This window comes from Haliaeetus albicilla, chromosome W (genome assembly GCF_947461875.1).
Source record: "Haliaeetus albicilla chromosome W, bHalAlb1.1, whole genome shotgun sequence".
Classification (NCBI taxonomy): Eukaryota; Metazoa; Chordata; class Aves; order Accipitriformes; family Accipitridae; genus Haliaeetus; species Haliaeetus albicilla.
Window position 1 is genome coordinate 2034400 of NC_091515.1, and position 20963 is coordinate 2055362.

Genomic DNA, 20963 nt, shown 5'->3' on the forward strand with positions numbered 1-20963 from the left:
CTTCAAACCCACAACCGCACAGTGCCCTTAATTTGCTGTCGGGTAGTCGGAGCAGCACTGGATGCCAAAAGCAAGTCCGACTCCCGTCGTGGTTGTGTTCTGGTATGTTGTTTCCATTTGGCCTTGCCTGTGTTAGGATACCCGGTCTTATTTGCCTCTTCAGCTGTAATAGTAGTGTTACGCTCTTTTACAACCCTGCTGTTCTTTTTTTCTTTTAATTGCAAGATGTTCCCTAGTCAAAACAATTACAGAAAAGGCATTAGAGCACAGAGGACTAAATAACAAAGAAAACTAAAGAAAGCAATGTGGAATAAAATCTGGCAGTATTACAAAATTAAACCAGAGCGAACCAGAATTAGAGACGAGTGAATTATTTACAGTGAGTAATTTGTCTTCCTGTCTGCTCACAAACAAGGAAAAGTTTGTTGTTTCCTCCAACTCATTCAAGAAATCCGAACAAAACACATTTCCCAATGATTCCCTTAAATGAAACACATAGGCTGACGGAAATTCTGTCTATAGGTCACCTAGCATTATGTCTGCTGCTTAAGCAGTGAGCGTGGAAGAGTTTCAATGACGACAACTTGGACGCCTACATTTAGAGTCTGGTTTCTACCAGATAATGCCTGCGCTCAAATGCTGTGGCCCTGGAACGGGGTGAAAGCACAGTGCACACCGTAGGGCTGTACTGGGAAGGGCAAGCCACTCACCGGATCACGGTAAATAATAGAAATAACACTGTGCTCTGAGACAGAACGAGCACTTTGAAAGATCAATGCAATTCTGGAAGGTGCTTAAATCCCTAATTCAAGGCCAAATTGTAACAGGGGTCAGAAAGCTCACACTGAAAAAAAAATATTTTGAAGATGCTTACATAACTTCCAAATGCAAGAGGACTTTATCAAGCTCCAAATTTTGGAAAGAGAAAGTAGGGCACTGCCACAGACAGATGGAACCGACCCACAGAATAAAACCTTTTCTCCTAAACCAGCTGGGATTAAAACACAGACCTACCAGCTCCCAGTTCTCAACTAAAAGCATTGCTTCTTTTTATATATATCTCTCAAAATAAATTTTGCTGGGAAGAGAGGCAGCTGTGCTACGTTCAGTCACTTTGTCTGATATTAAAAACAATGTTGTGCTTCTCAGGACTAATGTTATGCCAGTAATTTTCAAGGAACATATTTATAAATGAATAAACTGTTCACCACAACACATCATATTAAGGAGAAATATATTTAGGAACAGATTTGCACTGCTTTGTTTGTTATGATTATAAATTATTTTGTTAGTTTAACTGCCTAATTGCAAAAGGATAAGGATCTCTTAAGGGAGCAAAAGTAAATATTAGAACAACTGAATGATGTGCAGCATCCAAACGTGTCTCCTGGCAGGGACGGAGCCATTTGTACCAACCTGCTTGTGGATTTTGAGGGACTTCTGACACCACAAAACGCCTCGTGAAGTCAAGGTTTTCTTCGGGAGGATCTGAATCCTTCTACGTCTGTGCGAAGCAGAGAGCCAAGCCGGAGCTGACAACTGCATGCTCTTGGAAGAGCATGAGACAGACAGATCGCCATGGGACAGACTGAAGGCTGGCCAGAGCACCAGAAGAACTCTTTATTGTCTCAGCAGTTTTCTAAGGTACCTTTTTTTCTGCGCCTTCTTTCCAGCCCAAGCAGTAACAGGCTGAGTGAACTCAGAGGTTTTTACAACGAGAAGAAACGGGAGAGCCCTGCTCAAGGCTGGAGTTTTACTGACCGTGTAAATATTAGACTTTGAAGAAAACCATCATTCAGTTGCTCAGAGGAAATATTGCAGGTCAAAAATATTTTTTCCGGATAGAAACACAAAGCAGAGAGCATTCCCAGTTCAACGGGCATTAAACACTCTCTCTATTTTCACTTTGGATGGAGCCTGTGATGGCCAAGCACATGGTCATGGTATAGCAGTGCCCACGGGTGAAAATTACTTTTTGGCATCATCCTAAACCAAAGATAAACTTCTAACCTCTCATTAGTATTACAAGGCTCATAATGAAAAAATACTGCTATATACATCTCAAGCAAAAACCCAAATCTGCTCTGACTGAAACCATTGCCCTGTGTACGTCATATGCCAAAGGGAGAGTTTTCAACCAGACAAGCTTCATTAACATTAGGTGCAACTGCACGGAGCGCTGGAAATAGCTGTCTTTAGTCCCTTGCCACACTGTGCAAAGGTTTGAAAAAAAAATTCAGATTAATTTTTTGTGATTGAGGATAACCACTGCATTCTTTTTTTTTTTTAATATCCTGAAACTTATTTTTTACTCATTATCCAGAATCGAAGTCTATTCTTTGGCATATATTCATTTGTTGGTTTTTTTCTAATATTTAGTGCCTTCTTGATACCATGACTCTTACCTACATCTAATCCATAGATGTAAAATTAACATATAAAAACATAAAATACAAGATAAAGATATTGTGCACTTATTATATATGGATTGTATCGAAACAGCCTCCTCCCAGAATACAGGAAAAGATTCAAAAGTTGCACAGGAGGAAGAGTAAAGAATTCCCAGAATAATACTGGAAACCGTGATGGCTGGGATTCCAGAGGGAAACACCAGAAGCTGCCAAAATGCTGGCTGGGCATCCCCCAGATGCCCCTGGCTGCCCGGCGGTACAGCCCTCCACTGTGGCCAGGGACAACTGCCTAGAGGCATGCCAGATGACAATTTTAAGAGGTTTTTTTTCCTGATATCAAGCTTCTAGGTAGAGCAGTTACAATCATTTCCCAGGGTCAGTAGGCTGAATATTTTTGCTACCATTAATATCCCTTCACGATCAGTAAAGTTTGACTCAGAAGCTTCCCGTGTTGCTCACATTAGAAGGGATATTGGTACTTTAACCTGGCATGTTTATTTCCAAAGACACACAGCGATCACGTTGTCCTGAGCACGGAAAATATAATCCCAGCTTTTAGCCCGGCATCTCCTTCCTCTTGGCTCTGGGTCGGAGAGAGGGGCAGAGCAGCACGCGCTATCTGCTCCCCTGCCCATTCCTCCCGACCTTGTCTTTCTCCTTCCCTAGTCTTTTTATTGTTTCTCTCAGAGATACCCAGGAACATATAGCTCTACTAATCAGTGTCATAGCTCATTAATTTGCTTTATTGGTCTCTGGGTAAACCTCTCGTGCTACACTGTTCAGAAGCTCCCGAGTCTTTATCATTAAGAAATAACTGCCCAGAGCTCCTACTCTGTGTGTTGCCTGGGTGCATTAAGTGGCTTAATAGTATCTCTAAATTTATCTTAAATGGAAAGGTGGCCAGAACATTCATCACCTTGAACAAGGTTTAATCAAATCCCATAACAAAATGAATCTGTCCAGTTTTGACACCATAACCTCTGAGACTTTATAGGTACTCAGCAGTGAGGTCTCAGACATGGACGATACCCTTAAAGTGCAACAAAAAATTATCGTTCTATTCAAGATAAATACCTCAATGCACTTTGAAGTGCACAGTTATAATGCTTTCTTGATTACGACACATCTTCCAGCGGGATTAGTTCAAGGGATGTTTTCTAAGAGAGTGACCCACAAGCAGTTTTGGTCTCAGAAACATGTATAATTAAAAGTAAGAATTGGAAGGTATTGATCTACAAGTTTCAGCAAATTTTCTCCTTTTAAAGGTTAAGCTCAATGCTTGTTACTATCCTTCTCTACACATAATAGATTTAAAGGTTAAAGAGCTCTTTCTCTGTGGTCTTCTCCATAAATAATATATTTAAAGGTTACATAAATTGTCTCGAGGACACAACTCTAAATAGTGGTGACAGTCATTTTGATTTTACTTTTTGGTTCTTTTAAACTACTTATTTGATATTGATTCCTTTATGAGGAATCCAATCTCAATTTCCAGTTTGCAGCTCATCTTCTCCTACAGCCACAACATTTATGTATATTTGAGAGCTTCAGTCTCCACAATGCTTTACAAACATCAGCTACTTAAAGAAAGGACCATGTTTTTCACACTTTGCAAATACCACGTTAAAATCCAGCTTAACTACCCCGTTGTCCCCTCATCCCCGCCATGAAATGCCAGACGGAAATATCACAGGGCAGCCTTGTGCACAGGGTTAGCCCCACGTAAGCACTTAAACCTACTGCTCGGCTGTCACTGTTGCCGAGCTCTCGTGGCTTTTTTGTACTTACTGACTCACCATCCCCGCTGTAGGTGGGTTGTGGCCAATGCTACTGAAGGTGCAGTTTGTTTGACAGCATAACCCACCAGCTATATTACCTCAATTTTTCCCAAAATAAACTGTACCGCCAGAACTGTTTCATTACGTGTAAGCATCTCATCACTTAGTAATTTTGTTAGTACTTTGCACTTTGAAAAAGTATTTCAGGTCTCAGTCTTTCTGTCTGTAAAAAGGGATGACTTCTCCCACCAGGAGGCTCTGGCCAACTGCTGTGTTTCAGGACCAGAACGGACTCTCCTAGCCAGTCTGTAGCCGCGAAACTCAGCGCCCGACACGACTGGAGCTGAGGGATGGATCGGTGCTTTGCAAACCTCACCCGTGAGGCCGGAGGGGAGGCACGGAGGGGCTCCCCAGCAGCCCCCTCACTGGGATGGGAGACAGCTCCTCTACCCCGGGCCAGATCATTGCTGCTTTCTTCGGCAGTTTTAAACTTCACTGGCGAGATAAGGGATAATTATAGAATAGAACTAGAATAGAAATAGAATTAGAATGGAATTAGAACAGAATTAGAATTACAATAGAAATAGAATAGAAATAGAATGTTTCCAGTTGGAAGGGACCTACAACGATCACCTAGTCCAACTGCCTGACCCCTCCAGGGCTGACCGAAAGTTAAAGCATATTATTAAGGGCATCGTCCAAATGCCTCTTAAACACTGACAGGCTTGGGGCATCGACCACCTCTCTAGGAAGCCTGTTCCACGGTTTGACCACCCTCTCGGTAAAGAAATGCTTCCTAATGTCAATTCTGAGCATTATAAATAATGCTCGTTTGGGGGAAAAATACTTCCCATGCCAACCAAATGTTTCAGATGCAATAAAAGACGCTAAAGAGAATATATCGCGCCTACTTTAAGCAGTCTGTCCAGCCTTAAAAGAAACATTCTCTCTTGATATTGCTTTATCATAAAGGGCCCAATCCATCCTCATCCTCCAGTGAGCCAGTGGCACTACACAGCTATGATATACAGCTCGGCAACAATTCCTCTGAAGGTTTAGGATGCATTTATAGCACATTTTAATGTACATTTAGTAGCAGAGCAATTTTAAGCAGCTGAGCTAAATGCAATCTGACAGAATGGTTGATCTCTTTGCCTGTGCTGGAGTGTATCACTTGCCGTCAGTGCAAAGCAGCCTCCAGACCCAGATGCCAAGCAATGAAAAAAATATTTTTTGCAGTGGCAACATCTGGCTCCTGCATGCCTCACGTCTGTCACGGAGCATCCCAAGGCACGTCTCCTCGTGTCTGCATCCTTCTCAACAGCAGAAATCAATGCGGGGACCAAAATCAGAGGGGGAGGAGGAGAAGAAACTTAATAACGTTTCACTTTGACAGCTTAAAAATCGTCAAGGCTTTTTTTCCACAGACTGTCAAAGAGCCAATAGTTTGGTGATGACTTTAATTTGGAGACCGCTAAATGTTTTCCAGCTGAGTGGCAGACCTATGTGTAGATGATGTAAAACTCCTGACAAGAGGCTTGTTTCCTTTAGGTGCCATCAGCAGAGCCTCTCTGGCCACAGACTGGCAAATATGGGTTAATGTAAAACGTCCCACAGGGGAGCGCCTAGGAGAGCAGGCAGCCAGATGCCTAACTTCAAGTGCCTAAACCCTTTGGATAAAATAATTTAGAAAAAGGACAGAGCAACAACATAAAAATACCAATGTGATTTTAAAAAGTATAGCTAGCTCCGAAGTACCTACCTACCCTAAGATACTCTGCAGCACTCGTCACCTCAGGCGCCGTTCTCCATTACAAAACGTTAAAATTTTTGAACATAATTAAAAAGGGAGTTAGCTGGTGTGCCGCTGACCACAGTCTGCCCTCGTCTGGGCCGATCCCGAAGTCAAGCTCAGCCTTACGCCAGCCAGCTGCGATTGAACATCCAGCAGCCGGGCTCGGGCTTGATGAGCTGCTCTGCTGCTGAATTCTGGTCCGACGGCAGAAACGCCTTGCAGCCCTGAGCAGGTCAAAGTTGCCATGAATATGGAGCATCTCCAGCAGGCACGTACCTGTGTGTTTAAGTAGTGTGAAATTAAGTGATTTGTTAGGGCTGGAGGTCCTGATACCCACTAGCCTAGCTCTTCTGACAGTAAAATAAGCTCTCCATAGCTGCCGAGGTTTTGCTAGGAATAATTGACCACATGAGGCAAAAAGAAGGGGAGAGTTTTGCTCAGCGAATGTTAAACAATACAATTATTCACACTGGGAAGAGCTACGGATAATACTCAGCAAAGCGTTGCAAGTGTGGAATTCGAGTCTACGATCCACAGCTATTGCTAGCTTAGGCCACCTTCTCCTTCGTTAAATTTGATACAAACCCCCATATTTTATTAATGTGAACTAATGATAGAGATAATTCTTCCTGCAGTTTATTTATTGGTACTTTTAAAATCTCATAAACAGTGCAAATTTTGATTTGCGGTATGATTCTGCAAACATTATGGGGCATAATGACTGTGAAGTTTTTCTTAAGCGTAGATACAAACAGACGTGCAGAAAAGAAATGACAACCCCCCCCAGATTCATTACGTGTCTTTTAACTTTCCCCAGGAGAACATTACCAGTTATGTTCTCAGGGCTCTAACTACCCTATGAAAAATCTTACCCCAGAAGCAATCCCTATTCATCTAAGTGGAACTACATCCCGAGATTAAATTGCTACTAAATATGACCAAAGGAATTCTGCTTCTACTGTTCATTCCAATTATTTCTTCACTTTTCTCTGTATTTTAACATGGGAAGAAGAAATAAAGTTGCATACAGTTTTAATTAGATAAATCTATAGCTATTTATGCACTTTGGATTTGCTAATTAGTATTTAAAAAATTACAGAAAGTAAAAACGCACCAATATTTAAAGCAAGGAAGTAAAGAAGTAAACAAATACATAAATAACCACAAACAGTTGCCTTCACGCTGGTTCTTGAAAAGGGTGGAAGAAATGAGCTCAAAGGAAGAAAAAGATCTCCTCAAATAAAAGACAAAAGGAGCAAAGGAGCAAACTCTCAGCCTTCCAGCTCACGGCCCCCAGCTAAAGCAACAGTTGGGCTGTTGCAGAAATTGTATGCCAGCTCAAAAGAGTTCAGATCTGTTGGAGCTCCCTCAAAATAAGAATATCTTTTTTTTTTTTCTTTTGTTGCCCCAGCTACAGCAAAGTGCAGATCTCCTTATTCTATAGATTGAAGTTTTAAAAAAATGTTCTCTTTTAAAAGATAAAACTTGAGACAATTAGTTCGGCTTAGAATTGCAGGTCTTACACTTTTTTGTTTTCTAAAAGCCTGCTATAAAAACGCTTCCCTTTTTTGACCTCCTCTGCTGATCAAAATCTGGCCATTGCCACATTGTTTCTGCCAGAAACAGAAGCCATTGCTGCAGGTATCCCTTGGGAAAACTCCTTTGTACATTATACATGTCCTTTTCCTTAAGCAAAATGGAGTATTTTGAAACAAAAGACACCCAAAATAAATCTCTTCTCTCTTATTAGATCACCTAGCTCTAATTAAAAGTCCATGCAAGCACCCTATGCACTTTGCCAGCTTCTGATATTGAGTTAGCCCCTTACTTGTCTCAGCCATTTCTGTGTTGCATTTTACAGTGAAATCTCTTTTAGGCAGGGAACTGTATTTCTGTCACAGTCCTCACCATTATCAATTCTGATCTGACCGAGGTCTCCAGTCACAGAACACCATCAATATTAAGCAATAATCATGATAATAGTAATTCCTATCAAGCATCTCCCATTTGCTTGGCCATCTCCGTTATGTTATTAAATTAATAGATCTGCCACCGCCAAAGAAAAATAGCATAAAGAGAGAAATCTTATTAAACTAGAGATAAAATTTTAAACAATTCTGGGAACTGCCAAGGCCAGCCTTTGGGCTCTTCTGCGCACCATTCAAATCCAGTTAGCAAACTATGAGGGTTATTTAGTTGTTTGGTTTGATTTAATCAGTTTGTGAATGATAAGTGTTTAATCAAATTAATTCTGACTGCTGCCAAGAGAGAAGAAAAGCAAGAATGTGAGAAAAAACAGACTGCAAAAGTACAATATTCTGGGTTATTGCAGCCTTTTACAAGAGTGGGAGACTGCATACAGCCCTTTACAACATTAGCAGTTTAGTTGTGCCTCGACCACAAATGCCATAGGAGTTGTACTGCAAAAGAATGGGCAAGGCTTTTTTGGGGCATGGTCTCTGAAGCTGATTCTTCTACTTGAAAAACTTTTTTATTCCTTAAGATTTAGTGAGTCTAGTTCATTTCTGTATTTGTTGTTCCAAATTACCTAGATGTAAAATTTAAATTCTATTTATGCTTTCTCAAGATTTGCTGGAATATATTGGTACCTGTTCTTTCCTATGTCCACATGACCTGTAGGATACAGCCCAAAAGAGTCCCAGCTGGTTCCACATCTCTTCTTTCTGCCTGATAAAGATCCCCATTTCACACATACACCCTTAAGATACCTTTTTACACAGTTATTAGGTCACACAGCGGCCTCATTCTAGGGGCGATGGAGAAGCCCTCGTGTTACCACCGGCGTAGTTCTCCAACACACATGTTCGGTCACGCACAGAAGGACTGCGACCCGTTTCTTTTGCCTATCATGAAACAGCAGTCCTGCACAATACAGTCCAGCCAAACACTCAGATTAACGCCAAAGTCTACCTTTGTCCAATACAGCACTTGTATCTGCAAATGAAAATCCCATCAAGACTTCCAACGTTTAGTACTCTGCAACTGGGAACATACCGACGACCTCTGATGACGGTGGATAAGGGCGAGATGGACGCACAGCCCATCCTCCCTCACGCCATCCCTGCAAACTATCTCCACCTCTAAGCACCAATAACGCAATAGCACATCGTAGGGTAGGAGCATCCGCACACCATCCTGTGCAGCACCGCACCCCACAGCTTCTTTTCTATTTTTGTTCCAAGTACTTTAAATGTAAATGATCACCGCAAAAGGTCACGAAACGTGATCAATTGCTCTGTGACATTTTACCTTGAGAATAAGCAAGAAAAAGTAAACACAAACGTTTGGAACAAGATGTGCCAAGACACCAATGCCCTTTGGGCACTACGTGTAAGAGGAATTTAAAAGTAACTGGAGTTGGGTGCATTAAAAAAAATAAAAATAAAACAGAATATACATTTGATGTCATGAAAATGAGCAGTGGAAGAGAAAGATCAAACTGACAGGTACTCAGCATTCCCAGCAAATCAGAGATTATATAAATATTCTCGAAACTGGAGTTTATCCTTGTCGGTGAACTTGGGGCTCCTACTCCTTGGTAGCTGTGCAAACGGAAATCTCCAAAGATCATGTCCAAGAGGACATCATGACAGGATACAATGAGTGGGCTTTTTGTGCCTTTCTTCCACGCTCTGAAGTGCGAGCTTTTCCATGTCCAAATGGGCCGATCATTGAAATTGGCTACAGAATAAAAGCTTATGTAGGTCCAGTAAATGGAAGGAATGAATAAAAAGAAAGGGAATAATCTCAAACATTTTTCAAAATATATCCCAAAATAGCACTCAACAAGTAGTAAGCATAATTAACACCTATTACATCCAATATTATCTTACAAAATGACATCAACCCACTTCATCAGTGGAAATGTTAGAATTTTTTAAGGAAGCAAGTACTGGATTTAAGAGAAAGAAACGCACTGTTCAGAAAACAAATATATTTGTTGGAATAAGCAAGATGACAACAGACCTACCTGCATGTGGTGCATATAACCTACCAATAAAATATTTCTTTCCCACACCACCTCTTCCCCAGGAAGAGCTCTGCTTCTCAGTATTCCCTGAGATTGTTCCACTTAATCAAAGTGCAGTTAGGTTTATTGCAGATATTAATCTGCAATCAGGGAACAGTTTCTGCTTGTTCACCTCAGTTTAAGTGATGCTACCGTTGCTGAAGCCTCTCTGGAAAAATCACTGTTTCTCTCTAAAACATTTTTTGGGTGTTTCAGTTCTTATTTTAATATGATCTCCCAGACATGCAGGGGCAGATTGGGTCTCTTTGTATATGAAGAAGCTACACAAAGTAGGAATAGCTACACAAATACCTGTGATCACCGGCCATGAGGTGCTGAGCACATGGCAGACTTACCCTGGAGTTAACCACTTCCAAGGAGACGTTCTGAGGCATGGCACTGGGCACTGAAAGGGAAGAAAAGCAAAAAGAAATGGGAAATATCGCCATTAGCATCAAAGGCAGGGTAGGTTACATCGAGTATTTCTCTTGTTGGAAAGAAAAGAGTGCAGCTTTTACAGCTAGTTTATAATCTGATCACAACCATGCAGCTAATCCAGGTGGCCCTTCAGAGGTCCCCTAGGGAGAGGAAAAACAAATGCATCTGTTCATTTCTTCCCATTTTTGATAGACCTATTAGTAAGCCTTTTAAACAGCCAGTCAGCAGGCTCCCTGCAGTGAGCCCAACCACTTGCATTCAGTTATTTGTTACAAACTTGGTCAGAAATAAACAAGAACATGCCACATTTTCTCTGGCTTTTATGTATTAAAGTGCATTTCTGAACAGATATTATATACAGACAGAGCAGGGTATTCCTCTCTCAGCGGCAGCAGTGCACCTCTTTTTACAACGATGCCTAAGGGGAAAAGAGAAAAGAAACTTTGTCTTTAGGTATTATTTAAAAACAGCTTTGTACATTAAGGCTCTGCTTGTCGTACATAATATATAATCCATACCTGGTTTTATACAACTAAACTTTGTTACATCCATTCCGGTAAATATACTTTAATTCTTAAATGGGGCTAATAGCTGTTCAACACGTGGTCCTATAAAGGTGCCTCACGAGGCATTAACGAGAAGGTCTGGCACCCACTGCTTTAAATAAAACAAATGGTTCTGACACAAGGGGGTTCTTCCGTCTTAAAAATTCCTTTAATCTCATGTTCTCTCTAGCTATAGTCGTAGGAAAAACCTGGACGGTGCAGATTCGTGTATCCCATCCATCCTGCCAGCTCCCTCCCTGGGAAGGGTTGGGCTCACACCACCGAGACGCGGCGCGGATACTGGGGAATGCCCAGCATCTGCACAGTGGGACAGGCCATTAGCAACTAACTATTTACTGGCACATTTCTGCCTGTTTTCCACTCCCTATCTGCTGTACATTTATTTCCAATACGTTTGTGCAACGATGGTTCAAATGTATATGCCTCCAGCTGATGGCAAGTATTAATTCAACCGCTGAGGAGCCAAGAGCTTTAAAAATAAGTTCGTGGTTGGTGCAACATCAACTGCCTGACACAAACCCGAAGCTTTATTTTCCTTTCAGAGAAATAATGACTGCCTGCTAACCTGGGCTACAGAACAGTTGAAAAGCAGAGATGTAGTTTATGCTTACAGGAAGGTGGCCCTGAATTTGGAAAGAAAGAGCTGAAAAAGGATCATGGTGAATACCCAGTTGAAGAATAGTTTGCACTGGGATTGATTAGGGAAAAAGAGAGCCAAAGAAGAGCCATTTAACACATTTTTAGATAATATTAACAAGAACACTAGGGCAAAATCATTCTTGTTGCAGTTGTCCACCCATTTGAATTGATACACCAAAGATCTACAAGAATGATCTGAGACCTGAAACATCTTAGAGATCAAATAAATTGATTTTATTTAAACAAGTGTAGTGTTAAGAAGTGCTTGGATTATTATCTGTTGTTACCTGAATGGGGAAAGGACTTCTGGCTGTAGAGAATAATTTAATAGGCAAAGAGCTATGAGCTGGAATCCATCTACATTAGAAATCAGGCATACCTTTCTTTTCACCTTCTTCAGTATTCACTGAAAATTGCTGTCTAGGAGCGCAGGACATAGGTCACCAAGCAAAATGTATACATAAATATTTCTGCAAATCACTTATGTTGGCCAAAACTTTCACCAGAATGAATTGATGAAATTCTATGTGCTGTATAGAGGTGGGCTTAATGGGGGCCGTTGTCTATATTGTCTCTTTCTATAGTCTATATTGTCCATATAAGCTGCCAGCTGTGGCACACAGAGATGAGCAGACTGGCTCGAGATCCACGCTCCGGGAGAGGCAGGCTGCATCTGTCGTGAGAAGTTGCCTCTGACCTGAACATCTGTGACTCTCTAAAGAATGTAATGGCCACTAATATAATAAGAAACACCCCTGTACAGTCATTAAAGGAAAGGATCACAGCAAGTCGTATAAATGCTACTTTCCCCAGATCATTTTAAGCAGTGCTGGTCAGGCAGCTCCTCTGCTGGACTCTGTCTAGTCACATCTATGTTCAATAAAAAAAATTCCCAAAGCATAGCACTTTGGAGCATCCTCAGTGCATGCTGCTATTTAGGGATTTAAGTCAGTCAGAGCTAAGTCATTTGTCAGTGCTAATAAGAAAATAATATTTTAAATACAGGCTACAAAAGAGCAAAAGTAATAACAGCTAACCAGGAGGGACCTGGTGGCAGCAAAGTCCCACATTAATATTGCTGTCCTTCACGAAGGCTCGGTGGATCGTAAAAAGGAAAAAAAAAAAAAGAGACAAGAGGAAAAAAAAAGATGCATTTGAATCATAGTGATCTGAAAACTCAGATTGCTTGGAGAGAGAGGTACAGCAAAGTGAGCAGCAGGGCATATTGAAACTCTTCCTCGCTTTGAGGATCCCGAGTCACAGAGATTTGCTACTGGAAAAGGTCCAGGGTAAGCAATAGCCTGACTCAGCTGGGAGTTCCTGAAAAGAGCAGCTGAGTCTCTGCACCGTTTTGTTTATCCTGCCACGGTTTGATGTGAAGATACATGTTCAAGGAACATACAAAACTAACTTGACATCATGCATTTTAACCACCCAGACCTGCCTCTGCATCGGAGCAGAGGGTCCAGGCTGGGGGACCCGACCTGCCGGAGCTCCGCACACAAAGCGGTTCCCTGTTCAGGCTCTTTTTTTCCTCTCTCCAGATTAGTGGATTTAGAAACTAGTTGGTTTCTCTAGTGCAAGGACCATTCTTTATTTGTTTCCATACTGCCCACGACAGTGCAAAACTGATCTAAGGCATTGCTGCTGCAACAGCACCAGCAGCAGCAAACAGTACGTGAAACATTTCATCTCCCTTACCGCAGAGGAGACGTCACTGCTCACACTCCCCTCATTTTGAAAAATATCAGGCAGAAAACCGTCTCTGATGTACTCAGTATTGCAAGGAAAAAGAAAAGTGAGATATTTTTGGACATTTCTGAATGAGCCGGATCTGGCAAACGCCGCTATCTCCCAGAAAAGCCTGTTCTCACTGGAGAATATTTGCCTTTGTTTGTGAGCAAGGCAGAACTGCTCAGAGCCCCAGTTTCTCAAACGTGATTCCTCTTTTCTCCCCCCTCTCTCGCAGGCAGTGAAGGCTCGTTGCGATGTTTAGCCATTGCCACCTTAAACCTTTCCCTCTCATTACTGACTTTCAAGTTTTATTGCTGCTACATATTATTCCCCTACTAGACAAACTTTTCTTAATTTTTTTTTTTTTTTACTATTTGTTTGTCTTTCTATTATCTTGTTTATTTCTCTTCAGTGAACGCTTGTCACATTTCCCAGTTCTGTTGCATACATGAACATAACTGATGCGCTCCTCTTTTATTCCAGATCTTCAATCAAAATGAGAAATAAATCCAGACCTGACCCAGCATCGAACTCAATCACTTCCACAGCAATACTGGGTGTCTTTATTCCTTGCTCACTGTTCAGTCAAGGAGAAGTTTTGCGTTACCAAATCAGAGACTCTGATTTAATCTCTCAGGTTGCATAACAATCAGAGAGCTCCCCTGGCAAACCCAGCTCCTGCGAGATTACAATTACTTCCTCTGGTTTTATATCTTGATCAAAGAAATTGGATGCACCTGGTAAATTTTGTTTTTTGTTTATTATTCACAGCTTAATTATACCATTAGAAATTACAGCAGAACTCATTTTACCTAGCATTAGCTATGCAATACGCAATAGAACAGAGACAGATGCATCCAGGGATAACTTGGCCGCTTTGTCTGGGCACAGAGTGACTCAGCAGTGGAAGAAGCCTCGAAGGCACTGGAGGAGCCTTGCTGCCTGTGGTGGACGAGGTGGCTAGAGGTAGGTGAGATGAGCCTCGCTGCTGGAGACGTACTGATGGGAAGAAGGTTCATATGGCAAGGTACTCAGATTTGTTCTTTTTCTTTTCACAGAATCACAGAACGGTTTGGGTGGGAAGGGACCTTTAAAGGTCATCTAGTCCAACCCCCCTGCCATGAGCAGGGACATCTCCCACCACATCAGGTTGCTCAGAGCCCCGTCCAACCTGACCTGGAATGTTCCCAGGGATGGGGCATCTCCCACCTCTCTGGACAACCTCTCCCAGGGTCTCACCACCCTCATCGTAAAACATTTCTTGCTTCTATCTAGTCTGAACCTCCCCTCTTTTAGTTTAAGACCATTACCCCTTGTCTTATCACTACAGGCCCTACTAAAAAGTCTGTCCCCATCTTTCTTCTTTAAGTTTTTATAAGGTCTCTCCGGAGCCTTCTCTTCTCCAGGCTGAACAACCCCAACTCTCTCAGCCTGTCCTCACAGGAGAGGTGCTCCAGCCCCCTGATCACCTTCGTGTCCCTCTTCTGGACTCGCTCCAACAGGTCCGTGTCCTTCTGATGCTGAGGACCCCAGAGCTGGACGCAGTACTGCAGGTGGGGTCTCACCAGAGCGGAGCAGAGGGGCAGAATCCCCTCCCTCAACCTGCTGGTCACGCTTTTTCTGATGCAGCCCAGGATACGGTTGGCTTTCTGGGCTGCAAACGCACATTGCCGGCTCATATTCAGTTTTTCATCCATTAATACCCCCAAGTCCTTCTCCGCAGGGCTGCTCTCAGTTTCTATCTGGTGAAATTAAAAAAATATTTTTTTTCAGTTGCCCATCAGATGAACCCATGTCCTTTGCGGTTTTGCTGGTTGTTTGTTGTTCTTTAGTCGTAGAGCAGAATGATCCAGAACGAATGAGACGGCCGAGCAAGCCCCCCACATATTTCGCTGCAGCACAGAGAGCACCCGGGTCCTCAGGCTGCTCTTTTGGGAGAGACACGGGAGGGACAGCGGCACTAACCGGGGACAGCGAGCCGGGAGGCAAGAGGGCCAGATCCAGGTCCCCGACTTGCTAAAGTACACCAGGTCACCGAGCCTTGCTGGCGCTGGCACGATCTCCAGCCACCAAACCTTCCCATGGACGTTTCATTACAGCCTGCACCTTTCCCCCAAACTAAAAAAAGTTTTGCATCGGGAAACTCCTGTGTAATTCTTGCAGGGGGAAAAAAAGAGGGGGAGGGAAACGGCTCAGTACTTCTCCCAAACAGATAAAGATGGAGTGAGTCATTTTCGGGGAATTCACTGTACCGAGAGGTTGGGCTACTGGGGTGGCACAATGAGGGACTCGGTCCCCAGCAGGGCCACAGCCACGACACCGTTCACCTCTGGTAAATCCACGCTTGTGGCTCCGAGTGACGGGCTCTGCTCACACTCCCGTAAACACCCTCGCAGTCCGTTCCCCCTCGCCCTGCTCGCAGCTCTCGTGCAAACACAGGAATGGCTACCGACATCTGAAAAACTTCATAGGCTGTCTCCTGTGTCAATCTGAACTTCAATCTTCAATTTTTACTTAAAAAAAAAGCATTCATATTATAATTATGGAAATAAATTACATTTAAATCGGGTACTGAGGAAGCATGAAATAATACTGTCTGCCAATTGCTGGGATTAAATGCATTTTGATAAATTCATGAGCATGATAGCTCAAAGCATTTCTGAAATGGCACGCAGCCTGGCCAAATATTATCTGAGCTGTATTTTAAACTGAAAATGAAGCATTAAAGATACAGTGTGTTCCTTGATCTGGTGAATGCTGTCTGGGGTCTGTAGCTCCTGCAGCTGGAGATGCCACACTAAATCCCTTTGATTGGGGTGCATTTCTCCAACTATAGATTACATCCCAGAGCCTCGTGGAAAATTTCTGCCTACCGAACTGCAGGAACTAACAGTACAGGCTTTTTTTTTTTTTTTAATACAACTATATACCCTGTCGTACGCTATACAGCAAAGAGTTGGCATGGAAAAAATAACCTGCTCAAGCACACGCACGCTCTCAAGAGAAAGGCAGACTTAAAAACGATCCTGTCATTTTCACAAGAGGAAAGGCAAGGTAGACCAATCTTCAGGACTTTTCTCCCATTTTTGACTTTTACTTCTGTTCCAAACCAGCTTTCAGAAAAGCAGCGCAGGAGTCGCTGCCCTTCGAGAGCATCCCGGCTCCTTGCCCAGGGGCTGCCCTCCAGGTTTGGCTACCGATGCGAAAATAAACTGCCAGAGACTACACGGACCGAGCTGCAAAGACAACGTGAAGCAAAGACCAAAGGGAGCCGGTTGTGACAAGCAAGGTGCTCCTCATTTCGGTTTTGTCCGGTGGCAAAAGCAGGGAAAGGTGGCCAGCTCCTGTCCCTCCAACAGCAGCGGTCCCTGACTGATGAGGCTGCTAAATCTGAATTTAAGCCGGAGGACGGGTTGGAATCCAAAAAGCATAGTGGGGCAGCATGGGGAGGAGGTTGGTGGTAGGGGATGTAGTAGCAAAACCTGCCCAAATCCTAAATGTGTATATGGAGAACTACAGGCTTTCTCCTTCCTTTATCTCTCACCTATAAAACAGGACAGATTAAATGTCTTTGTCCCTCCTCTATGTAGGCTGTTAGCTTGCCCATGCAGGAGTTATTTCTTGCTGTTTTATTGCACAGCCTTCTAGCAGAAGGGACCTTAACCCTGGGAAAGGTCTCTGCGTGGTACCATAAAAGAAGAAATTGCAGAAAGTTTTGGCGCTGCAGACTTGCTCTCTCAGTTCCGTCCTTTCCTTCTCGGGACAGCTAGGGCCGTGCTACCCAGAATGAGGAGGATGAACAGATAGCCTAAAGGGATTTTCTCTTCTTTTCACCTGCTCCAAACAAACAGAGGAAGGCTGGGAAGGCTGCAGCCAACTGACTTCTTTACAGAACAGACTTCTGCTTAAATAAAGAGAAAAATAAATACCGTCTTTTTCCAGATTCCTGAAACAAGGGCACCTAGGCACACTCCTGTTTTCTGGAATAGTCCCATGCAAACCTTCTCGTTAGCAATGATTTTTGTTCACAGACAGGTGAAGCATTTGAAACACTTGCAGAGGATAATTTTCAGACTCATGAATAACAATCTTTCCCTTTCTCACTTACGGTGACATTTAAAACCAAAGTGGAGTACAGGGCCGCAGTTCTACACTTCACAGTGTGAATTAAATCTACATACATTATGCAAAATATTCATTTTCACTTGTTTTCCTTTTGTTTTTATAATTATAAGTGTGAAGTAATTTATTCTGCCAAGATCCAGCCTGTATTACAAGGGAAAACTGAATTTGCTGGTTAGACGTAAATAGCACTCAAAAAAAATATTCCAGAGGTGTCAAACATACAATACCAGTGCCAACCAAGCCGGGGGTCTCGCGGATGAATCCCACTGAAGCTCCAGCCCAGAATAACGCAGATTAAACCAGCGCTGGGGTTCACCAGCTCCCTCGCTCGGGGTTCCCCACACCCCCGGCCCCCTCCATGTCGCTCTTCACAAGGTCTATTTTAGAGGCTCCCAACAGCTCTCCTCCAGTGCCCTTTATCGAGGTGCCTATTTATTTCTGAATTAAACTTAGGGCAGACTGGCTCAGCCTTTTTAAAATGAAAGCACTGCTCCTCCTGATCCCCACACAGCCTCACCACCCGGCTGAAGCCCCCCCCCTTTTAGGCCATGCCTTCTCCATCGCTGCTCTTCCAGAGGTCAAGGAGACCTGGGGGGACCTGCAGACCACAGGGTAATTTAGGGTGGCAGCAACCCTACTGGGAGCGGGTGGATGTGAGACAGGAGCATCGCTTCCATCGGGGATGTCACCAACCCACCCGTGACCCAGGGACACCTGCAGAAGGGCTCTATGCTGTAGATACCCTAAACAAATACAAGAGCTTCTCCAGTGCACGATCCCCCCTCTGCTGATTTGCTCCAGGTTCTATACAGCTTCTACCAACGCTGCCCAGGAATTGCTATTTTTAGTTGATCTGGTGTAGTATTCAGAAGCAACTGGGTTACCAGACAGAAAATTGTCATTCTTAACCTCATGCAAATTTTCAGGTCTTTTGGTAGAATAACAAGGGAGAGTTCTCAACTTTATAATGAAATTAGATAAATATTTGCAATTATAAAGGGATAAATCTCACTCACCCTGGTTCCGCATTCAATTTTTTTTTCACTAGCATCAATCTACAGCATGGAAAGGAACAACAGTGAAATTTTTATGCGACTGAGGTGTATACCAGGCACTGTTTCCGAATGTGCTCATTAGCACAGGTTAGCTGCTACATTTCTAAGGGGAGAAAATCCCAGCAAGTTTAACATACCTAGCTGAAGCCCACGGCAAGGTATTTCTTGCCTATTCCCTGATTTTAAACTCTCATGTAAAAGCAAACATTTTTTCCCCATGAAAATGACCTTAAATTAGTAATCCAAACCCAGGCCAGGGCCAGCTGAACTCACATACCTTGCTTTATTAGTATGAATGAGAAAGAGATTGCCTGAATTTTCACCAGAAGGAAAATTACCTGTTTATAAATCTCACTTTAAAAGCTTAGTTGACACTTCTTATATCAGCTTTAAACAAAACGTTGGTACGGAAAAAGCCCCTCAGGCTGTGGGGCTCAGTCAGGAGCTGGCACATCCCTGAAGCCTCTGGAGCCTGTCTCTGGTCTGGCTTCTGCTTTATGAACTCTTACCAGCCCCGCTGAAAGAATTTTTCCTTCATTTTTATGGGTTTTACACTTTTGTAGCCCAAATAACTCCAGTGAAGCTATTCCTGTTTTAGCCAGGTGTGGGGATCAGGCTCAGTGACTTCAACAGGAGTCAGCCGTGCGTAAGTTTTGTGATATCAGACACAACCAAGTGCTTCTGAATGCAAACTAAAATTCAATTTATCTCCTGGAGCCTGTGAGCCAGAGAAGCACAGCACTAGCTCAGGGAAGGATGCTGGTGCATCCGCTGTGACAAGCAGAGATTGAAGCCCTGGCACATTTGCTACCCCTGTGTTTAAAAAGTACAAGGAAAACCCAGGCAGTTGGCTCTCCAAATGCAGCTGTAATAAAATATAGTGTCTGTTGAAAAGCTGAAAGGATACACCTGTGCCTGAGTTAAAGCAAGAATAATGAGAGAAGTAGACTATCCTTATTACTAGGCATAGGAATAATGAAGCAAACCAATTACGCTTGGAGACGAACACCAGCTCAGAGGGTACTGAACCTCTGATTTCTGTCCTCCACATTCAATAACCAACTTGCTTCATCGCTGCCTCTTCCGAAAATACGGTGGCAGAAGAAAAAGTCTGATGATGGCAACCGATACACGCAACCCACCCGTCCCGGGGTCCCTCCGTCCCCACTCACCATCCGAAAGCGTGGTGACCGTCACGTCCTCGGTGGAGACGCCGGGGCCGTAGCGGTTGTAGGCGAGGAAGCGCAGGGTGTACTCGGTGAACTTCTTCAGCCCCTCCAGCCGGTAGGAGAGCCCGTCCACCTCCACGTTCTAGCACACAGAGACGATAAACCAAGGGGAAACGTGACAGCCAGCGCCACGGCCGTGCCGAGGGATGAGCGGATTAGAGGCAAGCTTTTTGCTCTTTGAGAAGTGGAGCTAAATCCTTATTTAAGTTGATATAAAAGGCAATTTGTAACAGAGCGGCTTGTTACAGCTCGGTTCTCCAAACTTGTCCACAGCCCTGCCCGCAGCTTCAGCACAGAGGGGATTTCAGCGCCTCAGAGCGGTGTTTAGTTACTTAAGGCGCAGGAGAAAAGGGGGGGTTTTGGGGGTTAAGCCAGTTGCTGCCACTTCACAGGTACGTGGTAGGGAAAGAAAATAAAGGCAAAGAGTCTACGGGGAATTTTGGAGAAAAGGAGGAAGTAAAATAAAGCAAGCACAGAAAAAATGGGGACAGTATAAAAGTTCCCGTAAGACTACTGAAGCACCTGCCGCAAGACTGCTGATGCCTGTGATTATCACGTGCTATCAGGTGAGAAAAAAAGACGTCTCCGCTTTCTACCCTGCCCTATTCTTTGCTAAAAACCTATTCAGGCCATACTCTGCCCACAGAGCTCATCTCCACTGCCACTGCTGCACTCCTATCAAATATTGGTTATTAAATGGCCAGCGGGAAGTGTCTGAGCAGTTTGCAATCTGCAGAAAGCAAGGCTGCTGCTTTGCCGCTCGAAAGCATGTGCTCACGGCAGAGTTAGGAGTGCAATTAAGTGCACAGCATCAACACCAATTTTTCCTATAAGCATCTGTCAGCCTGGAGAGAAAAAGTATCATTTCTAGCCTGGATTCATATTATTCTACCCTCCTACTTGAAAGAAGTTACGAGAAGCAACTAAAAATATATGTTCTACAAAGATCACATGTACAACCTGCCATTAACGTGTTGATGGTTTTGCACAATGTAAAGGAGGAGTCTAAAGGGTCTTTAAACTCTCTTTGGCATTATTCTGAAATTTCAGCGTAAAGCTGAGGAATGGCTAATATATAACAGGCTGCCGCCTTCTACCTCCTGAACCCATTTGATACTAGCAGAAATTTATTTTGCTTGATTTGCTCTTTTATCACTGGTCTG

The 20963-nt window shown here is 43.3% G+C and overlaps 1 protein-coding gene across 2 annotated transcripts in view; it reads right to left on the minus strand.

The window, feature by feature from the left end:
• DCC (DCC netrin 1 receptor) overlaps positions 1-20963 on the minus strand; it is a 571720-nt gene that overhangs the window by 128426 nt on the left and 422331 nt on the right. For both annotated transcript variants that reach the window (XM_069774824.1, XM_069774823.1), the window contains exons 11-12: positions 19744-19882; positions 10371-10420 (exon numbers count right to left, since the gene is read on the minus strand). In XM_069774824.1, coding sequence (XP_069630925.1) covers positions 10371-10420; positions 19744-19882 — 189 coding nt within the window. The remainder of the gene's footprint in view (positions 1-10370; positions 10421-19743; positions 19883-20963) is intronic.